General features: G+C 45.2%; 1 protein-coding gene across 5 annotated transcripts in view; it reads right to left on the bottom strand.

Moving 5' to 3' along the window:
* LOC146425525 (ceramide transfer protein-like) overlaps positions 1 to 25,922 on the bottom strand; it is a 323,504-nt gene that overhangs the window by 31,971 nt on the left and 265,611 nt on the right. For 3 of the 5 annotated variants that reach the window (XM_085041598.1, XM_085041597.1, XM_085041601.1), the window contains exons 8-11: positions 14,993 to 15,085; positions 12,400 to 12,486; positions 11,317 to 11,409; positions 10,660 to 10,734 (exon numbers count right to left, since the gene is read on the bottom strand). In XM_085041598.1, the coding sequence (XP_084897724.1) occupies positions 10,660 to 10,734; positions 11,317 to 11,409; positions 12,400 to 12,486; positions 14,993 to 15,085 (348 nt within the window). The remainder of the gene's footprint in view (positions 1 to 10,659; positions 10,735 to 11,316; positions 11,410 to 12,399; positions 12,487 to 14,992; positions 15,086 to 25,922) is intronic. The other 2 variants (XM_085041600.1, XM_085041599.1) reach the window with 1 other exon arrangement.

A 25,922-nucleotide genomic window follows, 5' to 3' on the forward strand; every position in this document is an offset into this window, starting at 1 on the left:
TACAAATGAAATTTAAATCCCTTGGTTGAAAGATCCTCTGGATTCCACAGATTTGTGAGAGGGTGTGTTGGTTTGAAAACAAACCAGTGGGAGATCACAAGTCAAGATTGAAATTAAAAATAAGTGAAATAATACAAGGAAAAGCACTGACAAAGTCAGATACAACCTAACACCCTGTGAGGGTGGTGGTAGCAGTCCGACTGAAGTAGTCCAGTTGAAGCGGTGATCCTGTGAAGGTCTAGTCTCCAGCTGAAGATCCAGTAGTAGCTCTGGTCCTCTGGGAACCCAGTAGACAGGGCTAGCTCAGGCAGTTCCAGGGCCAGGTTATATCCACGTGGGAACACCTGGCTCCTCCCTCCTCGGCAGAGCATCTCACAATGGGATGAGATAAGTCCATGAGTCACACAGTGGGTCCCTGATGGCCCATTGCCTGTCATGCGGGGTGGGTCATTAGCAGCTGGTAACAGCTAACGGATGGCTCATTGCTTGTCATCAGGAGTGGGTGATAGCAGCTAATGGCCCACAGCTGGTGGTAATAGAAAACTACATCAATATTGCAACCTAGGACATTATCCACCCCTTATTCTATTACCATCTACAGAGTTCTCACTTAAGATAAGGTCTCCTTGTGGGACACAACGGGTTTCCCCATCTGCCTGCATCACCCACCAAGTATAACCAGGTCCTTGGGCAAAAACAACCCCACGGATGGGCTTGCCTTTGCCTGAGGTGGGACTAATCCAAACAGTCTTTCCTAAGAAACCTCTTACGTGTACCACAGGGACTTTATCTCCATCCACTGTGTGCAAAGGTTCGGACTCGGCAGGACCGGCTCGATTGATAGAACCCCTTGTGTTAACCATCCAGGTGGCCTTTGCTAAGTTCAGTTCCCAATTTTTGAAGGTTCCCCCGCCAAGTGCCTTCAAAGTTGTCTTAAGTAGTCCGTTGCACTGTTCAACTTTCCCGGCAGCTGGTGCATGATAGGGGATATGGTATATCCATTCAATTCCGTGTTCTCTAGCCCAGGTGCTTATGAGGCCATTCTTGAAATGGGTTCCATTGTCAGACTCGATTCTCTCTGGGGTACCATGTCTCCACAGGACTTGCTTTTCCAGACCCAAGATGGTGTTCCGGGCAGTAGCATGAGGCACAGGGTAGGTCTCTAACCATCCCGTGGTTGCTTCCACCATGGTCAGCACGTAGCGCTTTCCTTGGCGGGTTTGGGGAAGTGTGATGTAGTCAACTTGCCATACTTCCCCATACCTGTACTTTGACCATCATCCACCATACCACAGAGGCTTCACCCGCTTGGCCTGTTTGATTGCAGCGCAAGTCTCACAGCTGTGGATGACCTGTGAGATGTTGTCCATGGTCAAGTCCACCCCTAGGTCACGAGCCCACCTGTATGTCGCATCTCTCCCTTGATGACCAGAGGCATCATGGGCCCAACGAGCTAGAAATAATTCTCCTTTGTGCTGCCAGTCCAGATCCACCTGTGACACTTCCACCTTGGCAGCTCGGTCCACCTGCTCATTGTTACGATGCTCTTCATTAGCCCGACTCTTAGGTACATGTGCATCCACATGTCGAACTTTCACGGTCAGCTTTTCTGCCCGGGCGGCGATGTCCTGCCAAATCTCAGCGGCCCAGATGGGTTTTCCTCTGCGCTGCCAGTTAGCCTTTCTCCAGCGATCTAACCATCCCCATAGCGCGTTGGCTACCATCCAGGAGTCAGTGTACAGATAGAGCCTTGGCCATTTCTCTCGTTCGGCAATATCCAAAGCCAGTTGGATGGCTTTAAGCTCTGCGACCTGACTCGATCCACCTTGTCCCTCGGTAGCCTGTACAACTTGTCGTGTGGGGCTCCATACTGCAGCTTTCCATCTCCGATCTGCGCCTACAATTCGGCAGGACCCATCGGTGAAGAGGGCATAGCGTCTTTCACTCTCCGGCAGCTCGTTATACGGGGGTGCTTCCTCGGCACGTGCTACTTGCTCCTCTGCATCTTCTGAAGATAATTTAAAAGTCTCACCTTCAGGCCAGTTAGTTATGATTTCCAGAATCCCAGGGCGATTCGGGTTTCCAATACGGGCGCGCTGTGTGATGAGGGCAATCCATTTGCTCCACGTGGCATCAGTGGCATGGTGGGTAGAGGGAACCCTTCCCTTGAACATCCACCCCAGCACTGGCAATCGGGGTGCAAGGAGAAGTTGTGTTTCTGTGCCGATCACCTCTGAGGCGGCTTGGACTCCTTCGTAAGCTGCCAAGATTTCTTTCTCGGTGGGAGTGTAGTTGACTTCAGACCCTCTGTAACTTCGACTCCAGAATCCTAGTGGTTGACCTCGGGTCTCACCAGGCACCTTCTGCCAAAGGCTCCAGGACAGACCATGGCTCCCAGCTGCAGAGTAAAGCACATTCTTTACCTCTGGTCCTGTCCTGACTGGGCCAAGGGCTACCGCATGAGCGATCTCCTGTTTGATCTGGGTGAAGGCTTGCTGCTGTTCAGGGCCCCAGTGGAAATCGTTCTTCTTGCGGGTTATGAGGTAGAGAGGACTCACAATCTGGCTGTACTCAGGGATGTGCATTCTCGAAAAGCCTATGGCGCCTAGGAAAGCTTGCGTCTCCTTCTTGTTGGTTGGTGGAGACATCGCGGTGATCTTATTGATGACCTCAGAAGGAATCTGACGCCGTCCGTCTTGCCACTTTACTCCCAGGAACTGGATCTCTCGGGCAGGTCCCTTGACTTTACTCTTCTTGATGGCAAAACCGGCTTCCAGGAGAATTCTGATGATTTTCTCTCCTTTCCCAAATACTTCCGTTGCCGTGTCCCCCCACACAATGATGTCATCAATATACTGCAGATGTTCTGGAGCCTCACCCTTTTCCAGTGCAGCCTGGATCAGTCCATGGCAGATGGTGGGACTGTGCTTCCACCCCTGGGGCAGTCGGTTCCACGTGGACTGCACACCTCTCCAGGTGAAAGCAAACTGAGGCCTGCACTCTGCTGCCAGAGGAATGGAGAAAAAGGCATTGGCAATGTCGATGGTCGCATACCACTTTGCTGCCTTGGATTCCAGCTCGTACTGAAGTTCCAACATGTCTGGTACAGCAGCACTCAGTGGTGGTGTGACTTCATTCAGGCCACGGTAATCCACTGTCAGTCTCCATTCTTCACTGGACTTACGCACCGGCCATATAGGGCTGTTAAAGGGTGAGTGAGCCTTGCTGACCACCCCTTGGCTCTCCAGTTCCCGAATCATCTTATGGATGGGGGCCACAGAGTCTCTGTCAGTGCGGTATTGCCGGCGATGCACTGTTGCTGTAGCAATTGGTACCCGCTGTTCTTCAATTCTCAATAGTCCTACAGCAGACGGGTTATCTGAGAGACCAGGCAGGCTATTCAGTTGTCTTATGTCTTCTGTCTCTACGGCTGCTATCCCAAAAGCCCAGCGATGTCCCTTTGGGTCTTTGAAATATCCACTCCTGAGATAATCTATGCCAAGGATGCATGGGGCGTCTGGACCAGTCACAATGGGGTGTTTCTGCCACTCGTTCCCAGTTAAACTCACTTCAGCTTCCAGTACAGTCAGCTGCTGGGATCCTCCTGTCACCCCAGAAATGGAAATGGATTCGGTCCCCACATACCTGGATGGCATCAGGGTGCACTGAGCGCCGGTGTCAACCAAAGCCGTGTATCTTTGTGGGTCAGACGTGCCAGGCCATCGGATCCACACAGTCCAATAGATCCGATTATCCCTTTCCTCTACCTGGCTAGAGGCAGGGTTCCTCTAATCCTGTTTTTGGTGCGTGGTGCTCTTCTCCCGTAAATGTGTTCCTGAGGTTCCTTCAAGAGGATCAGTCATATTATCCTTTCCATTCTGTTGGGGGTTCTGTCCACAAGAGACTGGGGCAGTGTTGTACCTAGATGAGCCTCCTGAAGTGGATGTTTCTTTTTTCAGTTCACGTACCCGGGCTGCTAAGGAGGAGGTGGGTTTCCTATCCCACTTTCTCATGTCTTCCCCATGCTCCTGCAGGAAAAACCAGAGGTCACGTCGTGGAGTTTGTTTTCTTTCCCTGGCTGGGGGACGTCTGCTCCTGATGGCAGAGACTCTGGTTGGTTTCGGTGTGACATGGAAAAATCCTTCTTTGAACTCTTTCCTTAGTTTCTGGAGGCTCTCTTCAATCAAGCTCCGGACTTGCTCGGCCAGGTTTGTTTCCACTGATGAGACCTGAGTGCGTAGTGGAGCGGTGACAGTGTCCTCATAAATTCTCAGTTTGTTTGTTAACACGCCCACCTGGTCTTCGCCTTCCCTCCACTGCAGTGTTGCCAGGTAACGAGAGTATATCTCTGGTCCGAGCCGTGCGAATCTTAGCCACATTTGTGAAGTGCACTGGACATTATCTGGGCTCTTAGGGAATCTCTCGTTGTCCGAGAAAATGATCTCTAGCACGGCCAATTCCCTCAGGCATCGGATACCTTGTTCTATTGTGTTCCATTTTCTTTGGTGCATCTGGAGGTCTTCTTTGCAGAGGTATCTGTCCCGTACACTCGCCAGCAATCGCCGCCAGAGGCTGAGAGTTTCCTGGGTTTTCCCAATCCCCTGGTCAATAACCACATCCTGGGACAGGGATCCCAGTTGCCTAGCCTCACTTCCGTCCAGAATGGTGTCATTAGCGGTGGCATCCCAGATGCGGAGCAGCCAGGTTAAGATGGACTCGTTTGCCTGCCGGGTGAATTCCCTCCGTAGGTCACGCAGCTCCCCCAGGGATAGAGAGCGAGTGATGATCTCCGGCTCTGTCTCTTCTGCTGGGTGAGATGGTCCTGCCGCATCCTCATCAGTCGCTGTGCGGACTGATTTGCTCTTGGATTTCTTTTTCTGGACAGGGGCAACTGCTACAGGCTTCGGCTGTTCTGATTTGGTAATGGTCTGTGTTGAGACATCCACTGCCCTTTTGGTTCTCTTCCTCTTTCCTGCTGATTTGCTTTGTTTCTCCTCCTCAAGAAGACAAGATATTGTTCTGATCTTCAGCATGAGGTACACAGTGCTGGTCAAAGAAAACAGAACTAACAAAAAGATTATGCCATCCCTAGCATCCAGAGAGAACTCAATATCCTCAAAAACAGCTGTGCCTTACCTGAAAGGCTGGACGAAACCGCTCTCTCCTCCTAGCCCCAGAGGGTGGGTGCGATTGCCAAGGAGGTCCCAGACGTAGCAGCTCAGGTTAGGCCAGGCAGACAAAGTCGAGTATATATTCCGGATGGTATTCATTGCCTCACAGGTTACCATGCAATAGGCATAATAAACCAATAGAGCAATTCTCATGCCATTCCCTGGTCGCAACAGGAGCAATATGACGGGTAGATAGTTTCCCATTTGAGGGAAGATATAGAGGGTAAGATACATTACCCACATAGACAGGCTGAGCATCATGGTGATAAGATGTTCTGAGTTTCCCCAGGTCGAGCCCCACGTTGGGCGCCAAAATATGTGTTGGTTTGAAAACAAACACCAGTGGGAGATCACAAGTCAAGATTGAAATTAAAAATAAGTGAAATAATACAAGGAAAAGCACTGACAAAGTCAGATACAACCTAACACCCTGTTAGGGTGGTGGTAGCAGTCCGACTGAAGTAGTCCAGTTGAAGCGGTGATCCTGTGAAGGTCTAGTCTCCAGCTGAAGATCCAGTAGTAGCTCTGGTCCTCTGGGAACCCAGTAGACAGGGCTAGCTCAGGCAGTTCCAGGGCCAGGTTATATCCAGGTGGGAACACCTGGCTCCTCCCTCCTGGGCAGAGCATCTCACAATGGGATGAGATAAGTCCATGAGTCACAGGGTGGGTCCCTGATGGCCCATTGCCTGTCATGCGGGGTGGGTCATTAGCAGCTGGTAACAGCTAACGGATGGCTCATTGCTTGTCATCAGGAGTGGGTGATAGCAGCTAATGGCCCACAGCTGGTGGTAATAGAATACTTAACTACATCAATATTGCAACCTAGGACAGAGGGTTCCCACCATGGTTAGGCGTGCCTGAATTAGAACAAACAATAATGAATATATCCGGAGTCATTGAACAAATAGAAAACCGGACAAATGATGCAATCAGTGCTTTGCAACAAGAAGTTACCAGCGTCTCAAAGGTAGTCAAGCAAAACCGAATGGCTTTGGATTTGCTTTTAGCCTCCAAAGCTGGGGTATGCACAGTTATCAACACTAGCTGCTGTGTATGCATAGATCAGACCCTGAGAATACAAACTCATCTAGAAGAGTTTAGGAAAAACACTGTAACCTTACATGAAATCCAAAAGGATCAAGGGACAGATGTATTTGATTGGATAACCTCATGCATTCCGAATCTAAATATAATTATGAGAAAACTGATTAGTGTAATAATCACGGTTCTGACATTAATGTTCGGCATATGGATCATATTCCAAATTTGCAAAATTGGAAACAAAAAAATGTGTAAATCTGGAGATAAACATTTTCTCTAAAAGTCTCAAAAAGAATAAATTTGTTCACATAGCATAAAAATCTTATTTAGTACTTGTGGCAGGACACTCCCCCCTCCCCCTTCTCTCTCTCTCCCTGATTGCTGGCCGGAGATCAATGGCTCAGATTAAGTGAATAGCTTAATCAGGGCTATCTGGTACTGGCGTCTAGAAGTCAAGGTGAGACACTGAGAGAATGTGAAGAATTTTTAAGTGACCACAAACCCACACTTTTTTCCTATAAAACACCACGAAAATCTCAGCAAAAGTAGAAGCTTTCTACATGGACATTGGAGCGTGAAGGAAAGTTTCTCCCCAGCTGCCTGGACGCAGGCCCTGTGGTTACTTCCCATGGGATTGGGTGAGGATTCTGATGCATCCCCAGCTCCAAAAAAATTGGATTTGGTAAGAGCATTGGTTTCCTAAATTGTATTCTTCTTTGCTAGCCATAATAATACTAATAGGCACTTTATTTTCATTTTTAGTGCTATATTGTTTTAATCTCCCTATGTTGGGCAACATATATATATGTTTGTTTTAGCTATGAATAGCTTTTCATGTATTGTGTAGTAAAAAATTGTCTAGTTCTTTGTTCCGTTCTCACCTGTGTCTAATAAACCATAATCTATTTTACATTAGACATAAATCGGCTGTCTTTATAAGGACTTGTGAGTGAGACTGGGTTTTGGGTGCTGGTCACTCTGAGTAGGTTTGGTCACTAGTTGTCATAGGCCTAGGCAACTGGTAAAATCTATCCACCCTCTGTATCCACTCGTGACAGTACTATTGAAGTACCAAATGATTTGATAGTTTTAGTTATTTTGGTCGATATTTATACATCACTGTAGTTTTACAAGTATTGCTTTAGAATATCTGTGCCTTCACTCTGATTGTCACAGTGGGTAAAAGGGATTTCACCCTGAATATGACTTGAATTTTCATATGATTATGGAATCAGTTTTGATTACTTATTCCTACCTTTCAAGGTAAAACACAAATTCCCGATTGGAATCATATCCTAAGTAAGTAAAAACAATTGAATTTCATTACATCTTTGATTCCCCTGAGACAAACAGACTATTATACAAATATATGTATTTGTTTAGATTATTGTCGAATTGTCTAACACTTAATTATGTTATGCAAGAGTATATGAAACACTGAATTTCACTGAAGAAGTACACTGGACTGAGAAGCACAAATGGAAGTGAAGGAGTCATTGACCATTTATTGAACTCCTCCAACCGCTACAACCAAGAAGCTACCTCCATGAACTCTTCTTTGTTCCTGATTTGCATCTCATCCTCTTATGATCTTAAGACTCAAGGGGTGGGAAACAACCTATCTTACACGGCCTGATAACAACAAAAGTAAAATGACTTGTTAAATTGTCCCCAATTAACATAAACACTCTGAATTCAATGCCATATCTTATAATCTCTTGGTTTATCACTAATATTTTTTTCTTTCCAAATATATATATTTGTGTTACATGATCTAATACATGAATACGTAAGCTGAAGCAACCACAGGTGCTTCTTATCAAATATCAATAACATTGAACTTTTTTTTTTTTTTTAAGAAATAGTACAGCTTAGGAAAACAATTTATATCAATATACTCGGTGATGGTGCACACATATATGAAAGTGAGTACTTTTATAGCATGGAGGCAAGTGATACCTGCACGATCACTCCATGAGGTAAAAGCCAGTGCCTTTGGTCACAGGGGAGGAATGTGGCAGGACGTCCCCCCCCCTCTCTCTCCCTCACAAATGGCTGGCATATGGAAGAGATAGCCCAGGCTGGGTCAAAAGCCCAGCAAGGGGTCATCTCTTGGCACCCAAGAGACTGGGGCCCCAACCAAGAATCAACACCTTGGTATGGAGAGCAGATGTGGAAAGAGATGAAAGAAAATAAACATTAGTGACCCAAGACATGACTTTACACTATAAAAGACACACAAATTATCATGGAGGTAGAAGCCTCCCACATGCACCCTGGAAATGTGCTGGACTTCTCCCTGGAGTTTAGATGCAAATTCTGCAGTTACTTTCCTGGGAATTGAGGGAAAGGATTCCAATGTGTGCCCCATCAACAATTGGATTGGTAAGAATGCATTGAATCCTAAGTTATACTATTTCTTGCTAGCTGTAATAATAGGTGCCTTTATCGCCTGCTGCATTTTATCTACTAGTAGTTTCTTTTGTTTTATTCCTATGTAGTAAATAGTCTGCTCAAAGTCTTATGTCTCTTAATATTGTGTGTAATAAACAAAAATTAATTTTGTATTAGACCTAATCAGCCATTATTAAAGAACTTGCAAATTGGACTGGTTCTTGAGGTACTGGCTGCCCCAATATAAGCTACTGCCTGCTGCTGAAGGCCTGGGCAAAAGGCAGAGACTTATCTAAAGCTCCTGTCTCCATTTGTAACAAATATGACCTGCATACTTTTTCCCCTTGTAATAAATTAAAATTCCAGAAATTAACTGACTGCAATAAGTCAAGGCAAGTGTTGGGATTTCAGTCCAATAAGCAAGTCCTTGAGTGTTAGGATTCTGCTCACAAAGCTGGTGGCAAGGTATGCAGGTAGTATGATTCCAGGCTCTGTTAATCAAAAGAAAAATCTATTCCTTCCATTTGAAAAAGCAGGCTGCTTGCACTGTGTCAGAGACTGGAAAGATGGATGTCTCGAGACATTTTGGGATGCATGTGTGTATGGGGGAAGGGCAGGTTGGGCTTTGCCCTGGTGAGACAGTAAACTGCCCCCCACTCCCCACCCCTAGAGCCAGTATCCCAGCCCTGCAGTGGTGCCAATCATGGAACACTTAAGGCCGAGCTCCACTCTCGCCTAACTCAATTTCTGAGTGGCCAGAAGTCCCACCTGGGGGGAGGGCCCACAATGGCCCAGGGGTATTTAATGGTGAGCATGAGGCCAGCACACATCTTGACTCTACCTTTCTCTTGGAGTTTCTATCTGAACACTGCTAGAACCCAGGAGTTGGTAGCTATATGTGTGCTTTTCTATATCTTCCTGTCTTTCTGTCTTTCTTTCTTCTAATTCCCTCTTCTTGGAACATTTTGGGTAGCTTAACATTGCACAGGTTTAAAGTTTGCCAAATTGAATGGACCAAATTAATGCTGTGAGAAGTGTTTTATGTTGATTGGATGTTGTAGTAAACCTTTTGCCAAAGCTCTCTGATTTTTCTAAAGTTTGCCAGCAAACTTTTGTCTTGTTTTGACCTCTTTAAGAATATCTGGTCAGTATTTCTCCTGTGCGTCTAACCCAGAGTACATGAACCACTGTAAAGTCCTTTTATTGGGGCCTTACACAGTGTTCGTTAATAATTTAAAAACAAACAAACAAACCCAAAACCAACAGACCCCAGAAGGAAGCCCCATATTCACAACCATATGAACCACAGCAGAAGGAAAGTAATAGCATGAATGTTGTTTGAATGATTTTTTTTTTGAGAATAAAGACCAAACACATGAACTCACTTATCTAATTCAACTCTAAACTATGCCCTTCAGAGCAAGCACCTATAGCAATTTTGTACATTACTGGAATATGTCACTACAACTAAATTCACTTATTCAGAATGTCAAACATTTTCTGAATGATAATTGAGTATATCGGAACTCTTCAGTAAAAGTTCTCATATCCACAATCTTATTTTTAAACAACATACTTTATGATCTTTTGGTAATAAAACTAGTTGTAGAGGTAAAAAAATATAACCTTAAAATTTGGTGTCTTAATGCTATTACAAGTGACAAATTTTAAAGACAGAATTAAACCTTTGATTTAAAAACAAGAAAAACTATTCAATTTAAAGCAAAGGCCATCTCCAGCCCACACAAAACAGGTGTTATTTTATTACTTTTATTAAAATCAGAAATGCAAAATTTTCAAGTTGTAGGTATTTTTATTAAAGCTACTGAAATCAGTCCAACAGTTCACAAGATTTGGGCCTCTGCACAAGTGATATGCATGCAAGCAGAATGTAAAAAGACAACCATTTGGTATGGAAATAGAGAACTTTTTTTGTCTCAACATACTAGTTTAGAGCAAACAGTGATTTATGTAACACCAAACCCAGGTCCTAGAGAAAAGGATGAAATGCAGCAAAGATACACAACCCCCACTCTACACATTAATACAGTACCTGGGCGCTGAATCTGTGAACATCAAAGGCACTGACTAGATCAATGGAAGACATGGAGGAAGAGCGACTATAGGGCTACCAGAGACAGACAAAGAAAAAACCAAGTAATCAGAACAAAGGCACAACAGAGCATTCAGTACCAAATTGCAAGCGCAAGATAATGAAGAAAATGAAAACAAAAGCACCATAAGAAGCAAGCACAGTGGCAAATGCTGATTTCATGCACCTATGATGTATTATGCTCCCAGTGTAGCCCTAAAAAAGGCACAGTGTTTCAAGTAACACTAAGAGAAGTAAATTGATCCTAATGCAAGAGACTGGTTTTTTTCCATATCAATTAAATTAATTTTGATAAAGGTATCTTAGAAACACCAAGATTAGAAAGTTGTTGGTTTTTTTCTTTAATATAATCTCTGATAAGCTTGATAAAAATCGAGAGTATTCTAAATAGATACTGAAATCAAGATTTTTTTTTAGCCAAGACAGAAAACAGTCCTTTTCCAATTCCAGCTACTTCAATTAAAAATGAGTAAATCACTGAAAGTTATTCTAGAAACACCTAAAAAATAAAAAAAACCCCTTACCTATCCATATAAAATATTATATACAAATACAAGACAGCCAATTATACAGAGGAGATCATGAGAAATATCTTACCTTTTGGACAAATCTATGGGTCCCCACAGCAGCATATGCATCTCCAGAAGGTAAGGACATTGGCCAGTATAATCTGACCTTTTCACTTTGGGACTGCAACAAAATAGGTTTAATTACTGGAAGTCAGCTGCTACTGGATAGACTATGAAAGAGTGAGGCACCTTCAATCTTTATAGTGGCTACAACAACTAATGCTGTCCATGACAGACATGAAGTTGTCATCCTGCTGGAGTTCTCAGCAAGCAAATGGGCCTGGAGACTGAATTACTCATTTATCTATACTTCAAGGTATATTTCCAGGTTAAGCAAAATAGATTGACAGCATCACAGATGTTGCATCCATGTAGTAGTACTACAGTCTTTTAGAACTTTTACCTTCTGCTAAGAGACCCCAACATAGATAAACTCTGTTGGGTACTATATGTCCACTAGAAAGTCTTACAATTCATAACCAAGTCATTGTATTGACAAAATTCATAAACCAAAAACCTTTTAAGACAAAGGACACACCAGTTTATTATTCCCTCTAATTTTATACACTACTATATTTTCTCATATTCTATATATTTCATTGCACACATCCCTTTTTGATCCTTGTTACTGAAGTGTATTCCATAAATGAGTTAGAGAAACAGCCAGAGCCTACACAATTTTTAAACAAAACCAAACACCAATAGAACCATGTCTTTCCTATTTCACATACTGCTACAGTCAAAAGAAACTTCAGAGCAATAATTAGGTTTTGAAAAATAGCTGCAGCATTAAATATTCTAATTTACCCAGGTCATCAGTAACATATAAAGATAAGTTTTATACAGGACTAATACAATTATTTAGGAGATAGAAACCAGAGACAATCAATTAGCTTAACACATACTATCCTTTTCTATGCAAGCTAAGACACTTTCTCAAAATTAGTGTTAAACAATGATATTTAACTGTATAAATATTAAATAGTGAACCTGATATTTTAGTGTCAGTCTAAAATATCTAGAGTTTCAGGAGATGCACCCCAGGACTCATTAAGTCCCAGAAATCTTCCATGAAGTGCCCATCATTAACACATTTTTCAAGTATCAATACCTGTTCTTCCATTTTGTCCTGTCTATCAAGAGCAGCTTCAACAGCATCAAAGAATTCTTCTTCATTAATCAGGCTATTAGGACCCTCCTAGAGCATAAGAAACAAAATGAGTTCAAGATTTTGGAGACATGACAGCTCCACTTAAGTTCAGTATTAGAAATAGCTATTTATGTATTATGCATATAATTGACAGAAGGAAATTTCTTCCATAGACCTTAAATATTTTCACCCATATTCTTATATTAGAATTAATCTGAAAACTCTACTTGTTAAAGAAAATAATTTCCTTTAAGTACAATTTAGGGATAATTAAATAAAAAAGGAAAAACCTCAGGAAACTGAAGACTAACTTTGTCAATATGCTCTGATATAAGATTTAGGTTTTAATTAACCTATATCTTCTCTTAAAATGTTTACAGTATTGTGTTGGTTTTGCATGGCCTGGGTTTTCATAGCGGGGGGGGGGGGGGGGGCACAGAGGTGGCTTCTGTGAGAAGCTGCTAGAAGCTTCCACCATGTCCAGCAGAACCAATCCCTGACGGCTCTGAAGATGGACATGCTGCTGGCCAAGCCTGGGCCAATTAGAGATGCTAGTTACGCCTCTGTGATAACATATTTAAAAAGAAAACCAAACCAAAATGGGACAAAGGTTTTTTTTAGCCAGAGAAGAAGAGGAGGTGAGAACATGTGAGGAAAACAACATGGAGACACCAAGGTCAGTGGGGAAGGAGGGGGAGGAGGTGCTCCAGGCGCTGGAGCTGAGATTCCTCTGAAAGCCATGGTGATGACCATGGTGAAGCAGGCTGTCCCCCTGCAGCCCATGGGGGTCCATGGGGGGTGCAGAGATCCACTCACGGCCCGTGGGGGAGGTGCCCATGCCAGAGCCGATGGAAGCCTGGAGGAAGCTGTGATCCAGTGGGAGACTGGTGGAGAGAGGGGGCCCCTGCTTCCAAGCTGGAGCAGCCTGTCCTTGGAGGACTGCCCCCTGTGGATGAGTGACCCATGCCACAGCCATTTTAGGAGGACTGTGTGCCCATGGGAGGGACTCACGTTGCAGCACTTTTGGGAAGACTGCTGCTCGTAAGAGTGAACCCACGCTGGAGAAGTTTACGGAGAACTGTCTCCTGTGGGAAGGACCCCACGGCATAGCAGGGGAAGGACTCCTGTCCCTGAGCAGTGGAAGAAGATCTCAGTGATGAACCGACCAAACCCCCCACGCCCTGTTCCCTGCGCTGTCGGTGGGAAGGGGGGGGGGTTGGGAGAAGAAGGTGTTTTAAGGGTTTATTTTACTTCTCATTATCCTCCTCTGATTCTGTTAGTAATAAATTTCCTTTGTAACTCTTAAGTTGAGCCTGTTTTGCCCTTGGAGTGTTTTCTCCTAGTCCTTATCTTGACTCATGACTCCTTTGTTTAATTGTTTTCCTCTCCTCTGTTCAGCTGTGGAAGGGGAGAGCGAGTGAGTGGGTGCTGTGGGTGCCTGGTGTTTGGCCAGTGTCAAATCACAACAAGTATGTATGTAAATATATTAACGTAATTGTGTATTTAGACTCCTTCCAAGTATTCCATTGCCTTGGGGTGGATTTCAGATATGTGCTCAAAGCACAACCAGACAAAATCCTGTGGATCACTATTGAGAATTATTGGAAAGAACAGTTTAAAAATAAACAGCAGGTAGAGTTGATTCAATTATTAAAGACTTGTGCCCACTAAGTAAAATGGTAATTTAAGAAAACTAGGTTTACTGCTTTTATTCTATTGTAAAACAAACTGGTCCAGCAAATTTCAAAAATCTACTTTCCATCAGGGATATCTGGGAAAAGAAGCTCAGTTTACAACCAGGTAGACAAAGTCCAACTTCCTATCCATCTTTTTCTTTTACAGTGCCTCAGTCACAACAGAGAACATAAGCTCAAATAAATTTTAAATATCTCAACATATTAATACTATTTCTCAGGCTATGATTTGTAAGTAGAAACCGGCTTAATTAATGTAAATGAAAGAATCAAGTTCTTAAAAGTTATGCAAACTGCTTTATAGGTACATTATATTATTGTTCAGGAGGCAGTTTAAGAGACTGATTAAATAACCAAACTGAGGAGGAAGTTGATAAAACATGCCATTTAGCGGATGAAGTAGAACCTAAAATAACTGAATTTATCAGCACATTTCAAGTAGCAGTGACAAGTTAAAAATCAATTCCAATTAAACTTCAGATTCTAGGACTGCCTCTACAGTGATGGCTTTCATATTTGCATTACATATCTAGACAGCTGACTAATTAAAATGTAAGAGTACACACCTTGCAAATGAGAAGTATTAAATGCACACAAAAAATAATAAAAAGTCAGCAAAAATACATGTAAGCAAAATGCTTTAGACAAAAGCAGAATAAGGAAACCCAAGGTGAAGACAGACTTCTGTTCTCAAAACACTGAAGGATTTAAATTCTTCATTTAGTTTCAGTTTCCAAGGCAGAAAAAGTGGCATGAACACATTGCACAAAGACCTTGATTTATACACACACTCCTTTGAGAAACAAACCAATCTTCAAAAGCCTTAGCATTTTAAAAAATTTCAGAAGCAGAATTTGTACCTCATAGTCTGGCCCTCCGAAGTGGGACTTTTTCTTCAGTTCTGTCACAGCATTTTTGTATGCTTCTTCAATTCTTCTCCTTTTCTCTATTTCCTATAAAATTACATGATCATTTAAAACAGCAAGAATATATTGACTGATAATAGTCAGTATGACAATAAATGGAATGATCAGTATAGGTTTTATTCCCAGGTAACAATTGCAGAGGTGCTGATTTTCTGATTTTATTTGAATGCATGCATTATATGTGCCCTTACAGATGCATATATAATAGAAAGCTTGGGGAGCTAGCTCCCTTGAGCATAACTTCTTTAAGTCACATGGAATAAACTAGATTAGCAAGAAAAATCTGGTATCTAGTTTAATCATAGCTATTCATGGTTTGTTGAGGGTCAGTCCCACTTCAGTGCCTGTAAAAGTTATTGAAAAACACCTGAAGGACAATGCAGTCATTGATCACAGCCAGCGTAGGTTCATTAGGGGAAAGTCCTGCTTGTCAAATTTAATTTTCCTTTATGACAAAGTAATCCACCTAGTTGATCAAGGGAAGCCAGTTGATGTAATCTTTTGGGATTTCAATAAAGCTTTTGATACTCTCTCTCACAGTATCCTTCTAGATAAAATATTGTGTTGGTTTTTCTTGGCCCAGTTTTTTGGGGTTTTTTTTGGTAGTGGGGGCACAAAGATGGCATCTGTGAGAAGCTTCTGGAAGCTTTCACCATGTCCAGCAGAGCCAATCTCTGATGGCTCTGAAGATGATGGACATGCCACTGGCCAAGCCTGGGCCAATTAGGGATGGTGGTAACACCTCTGTGATAACATATTTAAGAAGAAATCAAAACAATGTGTGCATGCAGTTCTTTTTAGCCAGAGAAGGAGAGGAGGTGAGAACACGTGAGGGAAACCAACACAGAGACACCAAGGTCAGTGGAGAAGGTGGGGGAGGAAGTCCTCCAGGCGCTGGAGCCAAGAATCCTCTGCCGGCTGTGGTGAGGACCATGGTGGAGCAGGCTGTCCCCCTGCAGCCCATGGGGTCCACGGGGGATGCAGAGATCCACTCACAGCCCGTGAGGAGGTGCCCACACCAGAGCAGGTGTATGCCTGGAGGAGGCTGTGATCCAGTGGGAGTCCCAGTGGAGAGAGAAGCCTTGCTCCCAAGATGGAACAGCCTGGCCTCAGAGGTCTGCACCCTGTGGACAAGGGGCCCACTATGGGGCAGTTTGGGAGGACTGTGTGCCCGTGGGAGGAGGCTCACATTGCAGCAGCGTGCGTGTGTGCTGCTGCTCGTGAGATGGACCCATGCCAGAGGAGTTCGCAGAGAGCTGTCTCCCTTGAGAGGGACCCCACGGCAATACAGGGGAAGGACTCCTCTCTCTAAGCAGCGGAAGAAAATTCTGGTGATGGACTGACCTAAACCCCCACACCCTGCCTCCCTTGCAGTGTTGGTGGGAAGGAGGGAGGGATTGGGGGCAGGAATGGTGTCTTTAGGGCTTGTTTTATTTCTCATTATCCTTCTCTGACTCTGTTAGTAATAAATCACTTTGCAACTTTAAGATGAGCCTGTTTTGGTTCTCAGTGCGTTTTCTCCCGGTGCCTTATCTCAGCTCATGAGCCGTGTGTGTTAACTTTTTTCCTCTCCTCTGCCCAGCTGTGGCAGGGGAGACCAAGCAAGCAAATGTCGTAGGTGCCTGGCATTTGGCCAGTGCTCAAACCACAACAAACATCCAGCACACAGCTGGATAAACACATCACACACTGGGTTGTACTAAATGGGGTTACATGAGGCTGCTGACCAGTCACAAGTGGGGTTCCACAGGACTCCATTTTAGGGCCAGTTTTCTTCAACATCTTCATAAATGACTTGAATGCAGGACTTAATTATATACTGAAGAAGTTTTCAGGCAACACTAAATTGGGAGGAGCTGTCGACTCCCTTGAAGGCAGAGAAGGCTAATCTGTCCCTCTACAAGATGGAGACTGTATAGTTTTGTGAAGTAGCAGGACTCTCACTAGTCACATTTGTGTTTTTCTGCCAAGTAAAACATGGTTCTGAAGCTAGTGAAGTGCTGAGGCTGGAGAAGGAAGAAGAGCAAACTGGATTACATGGGTACTTCAGACAACCTGTAAAACACTCATTGCTTTTAGCCACTGACAGAGATCCTGTTCTTACTATGACACACCTGCACAGCAGAGCCTGCATAGTGAATCTGCTGATATATAAAGGACGAACTTGATGCTGCACCTTTCAATTCTTCTAGCTGGTCTTTTACAGACACTGGACAGGCTTACAAGACCTTTAAAAACCTCCCAGCTAAACCAAACACAAATGGCTGTCCAATTTAATATAATTTCCCCCTCTAACCTCTCAGAGAAAATATTCTGAACTTTATAATCTTCTAATATGTATTTCTTTTTCAGAGGAGCATAAGCATCTATTCAAGAAACCCAAGAGTACACAGATCAACATCATTATTTTCCTAAATGTATTTAGAAGATGACAGAGTAATTATTTTTTGCTCAGGCTCATAGTTATAGAAGAGACTTTTACGGACCCATGTTTAGTCAATAAAACAAGGCAAAAAAACAAAAGAAGCCCTACAACTGAAGTGGAATAAATAGAAGTGGAATAAATAGTGTTAGCAAAGGTCTGAATACATTCAACTGCTGTCTTTAAATTCTTGTGCAGGGTGTAGGTGTCAAGGTGGTGGTTGTGGGGGGCTGCAGGAGTGGCATATGAGGGAGGCAGCCAGGGGCTGTCCTGTGTCAAACAGGCTCTAAAACAGACACACCACAGGACATAGCTGATCCCATCCACCACATGCATGGAACCTCTGTGAAAATGTATTTAAGAGCAAAAAACAGCCCAGGGAGAGAGGAGGGGGAAAAAAAAGAGAGAAACAGAGGGAATGCCAAGGCCAGAAGAGAATGATGAGGAGGAGTTCCAGGGCAGAGAATATATCCACACTGTAGCCCATTAAGGACCCCATACTGGAGCAGAAGGACATTTCCTAAAGGAATCATGTTCCATGGAGAACTCCCAATGAAGAGTTTTCCTAGAGGACTACAGCCCTGAAAAGGACCTGTGCTGGAGCAGGGGAAAAGTGTGAGAGGAAGAAGTGGCATAGACTGCTTTGGATTGGCCTCCAACCCTCCATTCCCCACCCCCCACCCCCACCACACTCTGCATTTCTTGGGGCTAGCAAGCAGGGGTGTAGAGGAGCCTGCAGTTAAAGAGTGAAGTTGAGACTGGGAAATGGGGGAAGAAAGCGGTTTTAGTGTTTGTCTTTTTGTTTTCTACTAACTGTACCTATTTTTATCGGCAACAGATTTTCTGCCAGGACAAAAACTTTTAAGCAATCTTCCTGTCTTTCTCTTGACTTGCGAGCTTTCTCATCCTGTTTGTCCCCACACACACACTCCAGTCTTGCTGGATGGGGTGCTAAGTGAACAGTTGGGTGGGCATTTGACTGTTAGCCTAGGCTAACCTACCCCAATTTTATACTATTTAATTCAATCAAAATCACCTCATCTAATAAGAAAGGAATTAGAGGAATCAAAATCAAAAACTTATTTCATATGAGAATTATAGTACTTCACAACATGAGTGTCCTGTAACCCCCAGAAAGTTTCACCAACAAGCATGACAAAAGTTGCATGCCTATCTGTCCTAGGTTACAATATAGATGTACTCAGTATTCTATTACCACAAGCTCTGGGCCATTAGCTGTTATCGCCGGCTATGACTCACCCCTGAAAACAGACAATGGGCCATCAAGAAACCACTGCACGACTCATGGACTTGTCTCATCCTATTGTGAGATGCTCCACCCAGGAGGGAGGAGCCAAGCATTCTCACCTGGATATAACCTGGCTTTGGAACTGCCTGAGCTAGCCCTGTCTACTGGGTTCCCAGAGGTCAAGAGCTTCCACTAGACCTTCAGGTGGAGACCAGACCTTCCACAGGATCACCACTTCAACCTAACTACTTCACTTGGACTGCTACCACCACCCTAACAGGGTGTCAGGTTGTATCTGACTTCATCAGTGTCTTTCCTTGTATTATTGCACTTTTTAAAAATTTTCCTATTAAATTTTAATCCTGACTTGAGATCTCCCACTGGTTTGTTTTCAAACTAATACATATTTTGGCGCCCAATGTGAGGCATGACCTGAAGAAAAATCAGAAATATAATTCTTTATTACAAAAATCTGTTCACCATGATGCTCAGCTTGTCTATGTGGGTACTGTATCTTGCTCTCTATATCTTCCCACATATGGGAAACTATCTGCCTGTTGTATTGCTCCTCTTGCAACCAGGGAAAGGCATGAGAATTGCTTTATTGGTTTACTATGCTGTGGCAGGATGCTCCCCCCCCCTTCTCTCTCTCCCTGATCAGTCGCTGGAGATGGATGGCTTAGATTAGGTTGATAGCTTAATCCGGGCTATCTGGTGTTGGCGACTGAATGTCTAAGGTGAGATATAGAGAGAATGTGAAAAATTTTTAGTGACCACAAATCCACACTTTTTTCCTATAAAAACACCACGAAATCTCAGCAAAGGAAGAAGCTTTTCTATATGGACGTTGGAGCGTGAAGTAAAGTCTTCTCCCCTGAGCTTGGACACAAGTTCTGTGATAACTTCTTGCAAGATTCAGAGAGGATTCTAATGTATCCCAGCTCCAAAATTGGATTTGGTAAGATCATTGGTTTCCGATATTGTATTATTTCGGCTAACTTATAGGTACCTTTCTTAACTTGCATTTCAGCTATTTTATAGCTCAAGCAAGCATTTCTTAACTTGCATTTTTAACTATTTTTATAGTTCAAGCAAGCTTTTACCCCATAATTGCATTTTAGCTATTATAGTTTTGCAATTATGCATTCATTGTGTGTCTATGTGTGTCAATCTGTTCTATGTTTGTATGTTTGTTATTTTCTGTGTCTAATAAATGGTATTTTTAGACGAATCGGCCAAATATCAAAGATCTTTGCAAATGGGACCAAGTATTGGGGAGCTAGCTACCCTAAAGCCTGGCAAACTGCACAAACTTATAAGGCTTCTTTCTCCCATGCAAGACATATGCCTATTGCATGATAACCTGCGAGGCAATGAATGCCATTCGGAATATATACTCAATTTTGTCTGCCTGGCCTAGTCTGAGCTGCTGCGTCTGGGACCTCCTCAGCAATCGCACCCAGACCCTGGGGGTAGGAGGAGAGAGCAGTTTCTTCCAGCCTTTCAGGCCAGGCACAGCCGTTTTTGACAATATTGAGTTCTCTCTGGATGTTAAGGATGGTATAATCTTCTTGTCAGTTCTGTTTTCTTTTTTCTCCATGACCAGCACTGTGTACATCATGCTTAGGGACAGAACAATACTTGGTGTGGTACAGCGTCTTCTTGAATGTGGTGGTTTTGATTGGCCCAAAACATCAGTGAAGTGTTTTTAACATCTAGGAGAAATTTGGACCCCTCAGAAGCTGTTGTAGTAGGCCTGGGGAGGTGTCTGAGGGGTGGGGTGTGGCACAAAGATGGCTCCTGTGTGTCCTGAGTGCAAGTTCTGGAAGTTTTTACATCAAGTCCAGCAGAGCCAATCTCTGATGGGCTCTGACGGTGATGGACATGCTGCCAGCCAAGTTTGGGCAATTGGAGGTGCTGGTTACGCCTCTGTGAAAACATATTTAAGAAAAATTCAAAACAAAGCAGGCACACACTTCTTTCACTTCTTTGTAGTTGGAGGAGGAGGTAGAGGTGAAAATATGTGAGGGAGAACAGCATGGAGAGTGCCAAGGTCAGTGAAGAAGGGGGAGGAAGAGGTGCTCCAGTGCTCCCGGCACAGGAGCTGAAAACTTTCTGCTAGCCATGGGGAAAGCTATGGGGGGAGCAGGAAGTTTCTCCTGCAGCCCATGGAGTCCATAGGGATGCAGAAATTCACCCACAGCCCACGCCAGAGGAGCAGGTGGATGCCTGGAAAAGACTGTGAACCAGTGGGAGTCTCATCTAAGAGTTAAAACTGCAAAAGGCCTTGCAAAGGAGAGAAAGGCTTTTTTCCTTGCTCCTGGCATGGAAGCAGCCTGGCCTCGGCTTGGGAGAGTCTGCACAGCACCCTATGGACAAAAAGACTCACGTTGCAGCAGGATTCGGGCGGGATGTTGCTCGTGAGATTGGTCCCACGCCAAAGAAGTTCCCAGAGGACTGTCTCTTGTGGGAAAGACCCCGTGGCTAAGTAGAGAACCTCTTTTCCTGATTGGACTGACCAGAGGACCCCTTAACCTGCCCCCTGTCTGTGTTGCTGGTTTGGAAAGAGGGAAAGGGGGGGGGGGTGAGTGCAGAGACTGCTTCTTAAGAGGGTGGGGGTGAGAGCAGAAAAAAACTGTCTGAAGAGAGAGAGAAACAAGTAGAGATAAAGAGTATTTGTAGTAGAAGAATTGTGGTGATGAGTAAATTTGAGAATCTGCTCTGTGGACTGAAAAGAGACCCCACACCCTGTCCCCCCCCCCCAGCTTGTTGACTGTAAAGGAGGAAAGGGGGTGAATATTGTAGGTTCTTAAGAGGGAGGGGGGAGTGAACAAAAACTGTATGAAAAGTTTTTTCTTGCCTGCATTTATCCTCCAACTCTGTTAGGTAATTAAACACTTTTTGCAACTTTAAGCTTGGAGCCTGGTTGCCCTCTTTTCGTGCATCCTCCTGGCAATTTCCGGTCTCAAACCCATGGCATTGATGAAGAGGAGAAAAGAAGCAAGTCAGCAGGCACCACATCCACGCAAACTGCCACCAATAGGAAAAGAACCAAAGAGCAGTCAACATCTCAACACAGACCGTCACCGAACCAGAACAGTCGAAGCCAGTAGCAGTTGCCCCTGTCCAGAAAAAGAAATCCAAGAGCAAATCAGTCTGCATAGTGGCTGACGAGGATGCGGCAGGACCACCGCACCCAGCAGAAGAGACAGAGCCGGAGATCATCACTTGCTCTCTATCCCTGAGGGAGCTGAGTGACCTATGGAGGGAATTCACCCATCAGGCAAACGAGTCTATCCTGACCTGGCTGCTCCACATCTGGGACGCCACAGCTAACGACACCATTCTGGACGGAAGTGAGGCTAGGCAGCTGGGATCCCTGTCCCGGGATGTGGTCATTGACCGGGGGATTGGGAGAACCCAGGAAACTCAGCCTCTGGCGGTGATTGCTGGCAAGTGTATGGGACAGATACCTCTGTAAAGAAGACCTCCAGATGTACCAAAGAAAATGGAGCACGATAGAACAAGGTATCCGATGCCTGAGGGAATTGGCTGTGCTAGAGATCATTTTCTCAGAAGACGAGAGATTCCCTAAGAGCCCAGATAACGTCCAGTGCACTTCACAAATGTGGCTAAGATTTGCATGGCTCGGACCAGATATATACTCTCGTTACCTGGCGACGCTGCAGCGGAGGGAAGGAGAGGACAAGGTGGGCATGTTAGTCAACAAACTGAGAATTTACAAAGACACCGTCACAGCCCCACTACGCACCCATGTCTAATCGGTGGAAACAAAGCTGGCTGAGCAAGTCCGGAACTTGATTGAAGAGGGCCACCGGAAACTAAGGAAAGAGCTCAAAGGAGGAATTTACCATGCCTTGCCAGAACCAACAAGAGTCTCTGCCATCAGGAGCAGACATCCCCCCAGCCAGGGAAAGAAGACAAACTCCGTGAGGTAACCTCTGTTTTTTCCTACAGGAGCATGGAGAAGACATGAGAAAGTGGGATAGGAAACCCACCTCCTCCTTAGCAGCCCGGGTATGCGAATTGAAAAGAGAAACATCCACCTCAGGAGGCTCGTCTATGTTCAACACTGCTCTGGTCACTTCTGGACAGAACCCCAGACAGTATGGGAATGATAATATGACTGATCCTCCTGAAGAGACCTCAGGAACACGTTTAGAGGAAGAGAGCATCATGTACCACAACCAGGATTAGAGGGGCCCTGCCTCTAGCCAGGTAGAGGAAAGGGATAACCGGATCTATTGGACTGTGTGGATCCGATGACCTGGCACGTCTGACCCACAAAAATATACGGCTTTGGTTGATACCGGCGCTCGATGCACTCTGATGCCATCCGGGTATGTGGGGACGGAATCCATTTCTATTTCTGGGGTGACAGGAGGATTCCAGCAGCTGACTGTACTGGAAGCTGAAGTGAGTTTAATTGGGAACGAGTGGCAGAAACACCCCATCATGACTGGTCCAGAGGCCACATGCATCCTTGGCATAGACTATCTCAGGAGTGGATATTTCAAAGACCCAAAGGGACATCGCTGGGCTTTTGGGATAGCAGCCGTAGAGACAGAAGACATAAGACAACTGAATACCCTGCCTGGTCTCTCAGACAACCCATCTGCCATAGGACTGCTGAGAGTTGAAGAACAATGGGTGCCAATTGCTACAGCAACAGTGCATCGCCGGCAATACCGCACTGACAGAGACTCTGTGGCCCCCATCCATAAGATGATTCGGGAACTGGAGAGGCAAGGGGTGGTCAGCAAGGCCCTTTCACCCTTTAAAAGCCCCATATGGCTGGTGCGTAAATCCAGTGAAGAATGGAGACAGACGGTAGATTACCGTGGCCTGAATGAAGTCATGCCACCACTGAGTGCTTCTGTACCGGACATGCTGGAACTTCAGTACAAGCTGGAATCCAAGGCAGCAAAGTGGTATGCAACCTTCGATATTGCCAATGCCTTTTTCTCCATTCCTCTGGCAGCAGAGTGAAGGCCTCAGTTTGCTTTCACCTGGAGGGGCGTGCAGTACACATTGAACCGACTGTCCCGGGGTGGAAGCACAGTCCCACCATCTGCCATGGGCTGATCCAGGCTGCACTGGAAAAGGGTGAGGCTCCAGAACATTTGCAGTATATTGATGACATCATTGTGTGGGGGGACACTGCAATGGAAGTATTTGGGAAAGGAGAGAAAATCATCCGGATTCTCCTGGAAGCCAGCTTCGCCATCAAGAAGAGCAAAGTCAAGGGGCCTTCCCGAAAGATCGTGTTCCTGGGAGTGAAGTGGCAAGATGGACGGTGTCAGATTCCTACTGAGGTCATCAATAAGATCACCACGATGTCTCCACCAACCAGCAAAAAGGAGACGCAAGCTTTCCTAGGTGCCATAGGCTTTTGGAGAATGCACATTCCTGAGTACAGCCAGATCGTGAGTCCTCTCTACCTCAGAACCCGCAAGAAGAACAATTTCCCCTGGGGCCCTGAACAGCAACAAGCCTTCGCCCAGATCAAACAGGAGATTGCTCATGCAGTAGCTTTTGGCCCAGTCAGGACGGGACCAGAGGTAAAGAATGTGCTTTACTCTGCAGCTGGGAGCCGTGGTCTGTCCTGGAGCCTTTGACAGAAGGTGCCTGGTGAGACCCGAGGCCGACCACTGGGATTCTGGAGCCAAAGTTACAGAGGGTCCGAAGCTAACTACACTTCCACCGAGAAGGAAGTCCTGGCAGTCTATGAAGGTGTCCAAGCCACCTCAGAGGTAATCGGCACAGAAGCACAACTCCTCCTCACACCCTGGCTGCCAGTGCTGGGGTGGATGTTCAAAGGAAAGCTTCCCTCTACCCACCATGCCACTGACACCACATGGAGCAAATGGATTGCCCTCATCCTACAGCACGCCTGTGTTGGAAACCTGAATCGCCCTGGGATTCTGGAAATTATGACAAACTGGCCTGAAGGTGAGACTTTTGGATTATCTTCAGAAGAAGCAGAGGAGCAAGTAACACGTGCTGAGGAAGCATCCCTGGTATAACGAGCTGCCGGAGAGTGAAAGACGTTACGCCCTCTTCACCCATGGCTCCTGCCGAATTGTAGGCGCAGATCGAAAATGGAAAGCTGCAGTATGGTGCCCCACACGATGAGTTGCACAAGCTACCGAGGGACAAGGTAGATCGAGTCAGGTTGCGGAGCTTAAAGCCGTCTAGCTGGCTTTGGATATTGCCAAACGAGAGAAATGGCCAAGGCTCTATCTCTCCACCAACTTCTGGATGGTAACCAACGTGCTGTGGGGATGGTTAGATCGCTGGAGAAAGGCCAGCTGGCAGCACAGAGGAAAACCCATCTGGGCCGCTGAGATTTGGCAGGACATCGCCACCTGGGCAGAGAAGCTGACCGTGAAAGTTCGACACGTGGATGCACATGTACCTAAGAGTCGGGCTAAGGAAGAGCATCGTAACAACGAGCAGGTAGACCGAGCTGCCAAGGTGAAAGTGTCACAGGTGGATCTGGACTGGCAGCACAAAGGAGAATTATTTCTAGCTCATTGGGCCCATAATGCCTCTGGTCATCAAGGGAGAGATGCAATGTACAGATAGGCTCGTGACCGAGGGGTGGACTTGACCATGGACAGCATCTCACAGGTCATCCACAGCTGCGAGCCCTGCGCTGCAATCAAATAGGCCAAGCGGGTGAATCCTCTGTGGTACGGTGGACGATGGTCAACGTATAGGTATGGGGAAGCATGGCAAGTTGACTACATCACCCTTCCCCAAACCCGCCAAGGAAAGCGCTATGTGCTGACCATGGTGGAAGCAACCATGGGATGGTTGGACACCTACCCTGTGCCTCATGCTACTGCCCGGAACACCATCTTGGGCCTGGAAAAGCAAGTCCTGTGGAGACATGGCACCCCTGAGAGAATCGAGTCTGACAATGGAACCAATTTCAAGAGCGGCCTCATAAGCACCTGGGCTAGAGAACACGGAATTGAATGGATATACCATATCCCCTATCATGCACCAGCTGCCGGGAAAGTTGAACAGTGCAATGGACTACTTAAGACAACTCTGAAGGCACTTGGCAAGGGGAACCTTCAAAAATTAGGAACTGAACTTAGCAAAGGCCACTTGAATGGTCAACACAAGAGGCTCCATCAATCGAGCCGGTCCTGCCCAGTCCG

Source organism: Lichenostomus cassidix, chromosome W (assembly GCF_008360975.1).
Source record: "Lichenostomus cassidix isolate B80296 chromosome W, HeHo_3.0, whole genome shotgun sequence".
NCBI classification, from domain to species: domain Eukaryota; kingdom Metazoa; phylum Chordata; class Aves; order Passeriformes; family Meliphagidae; genus Lichenostomus; species Lichenostomus cassidix.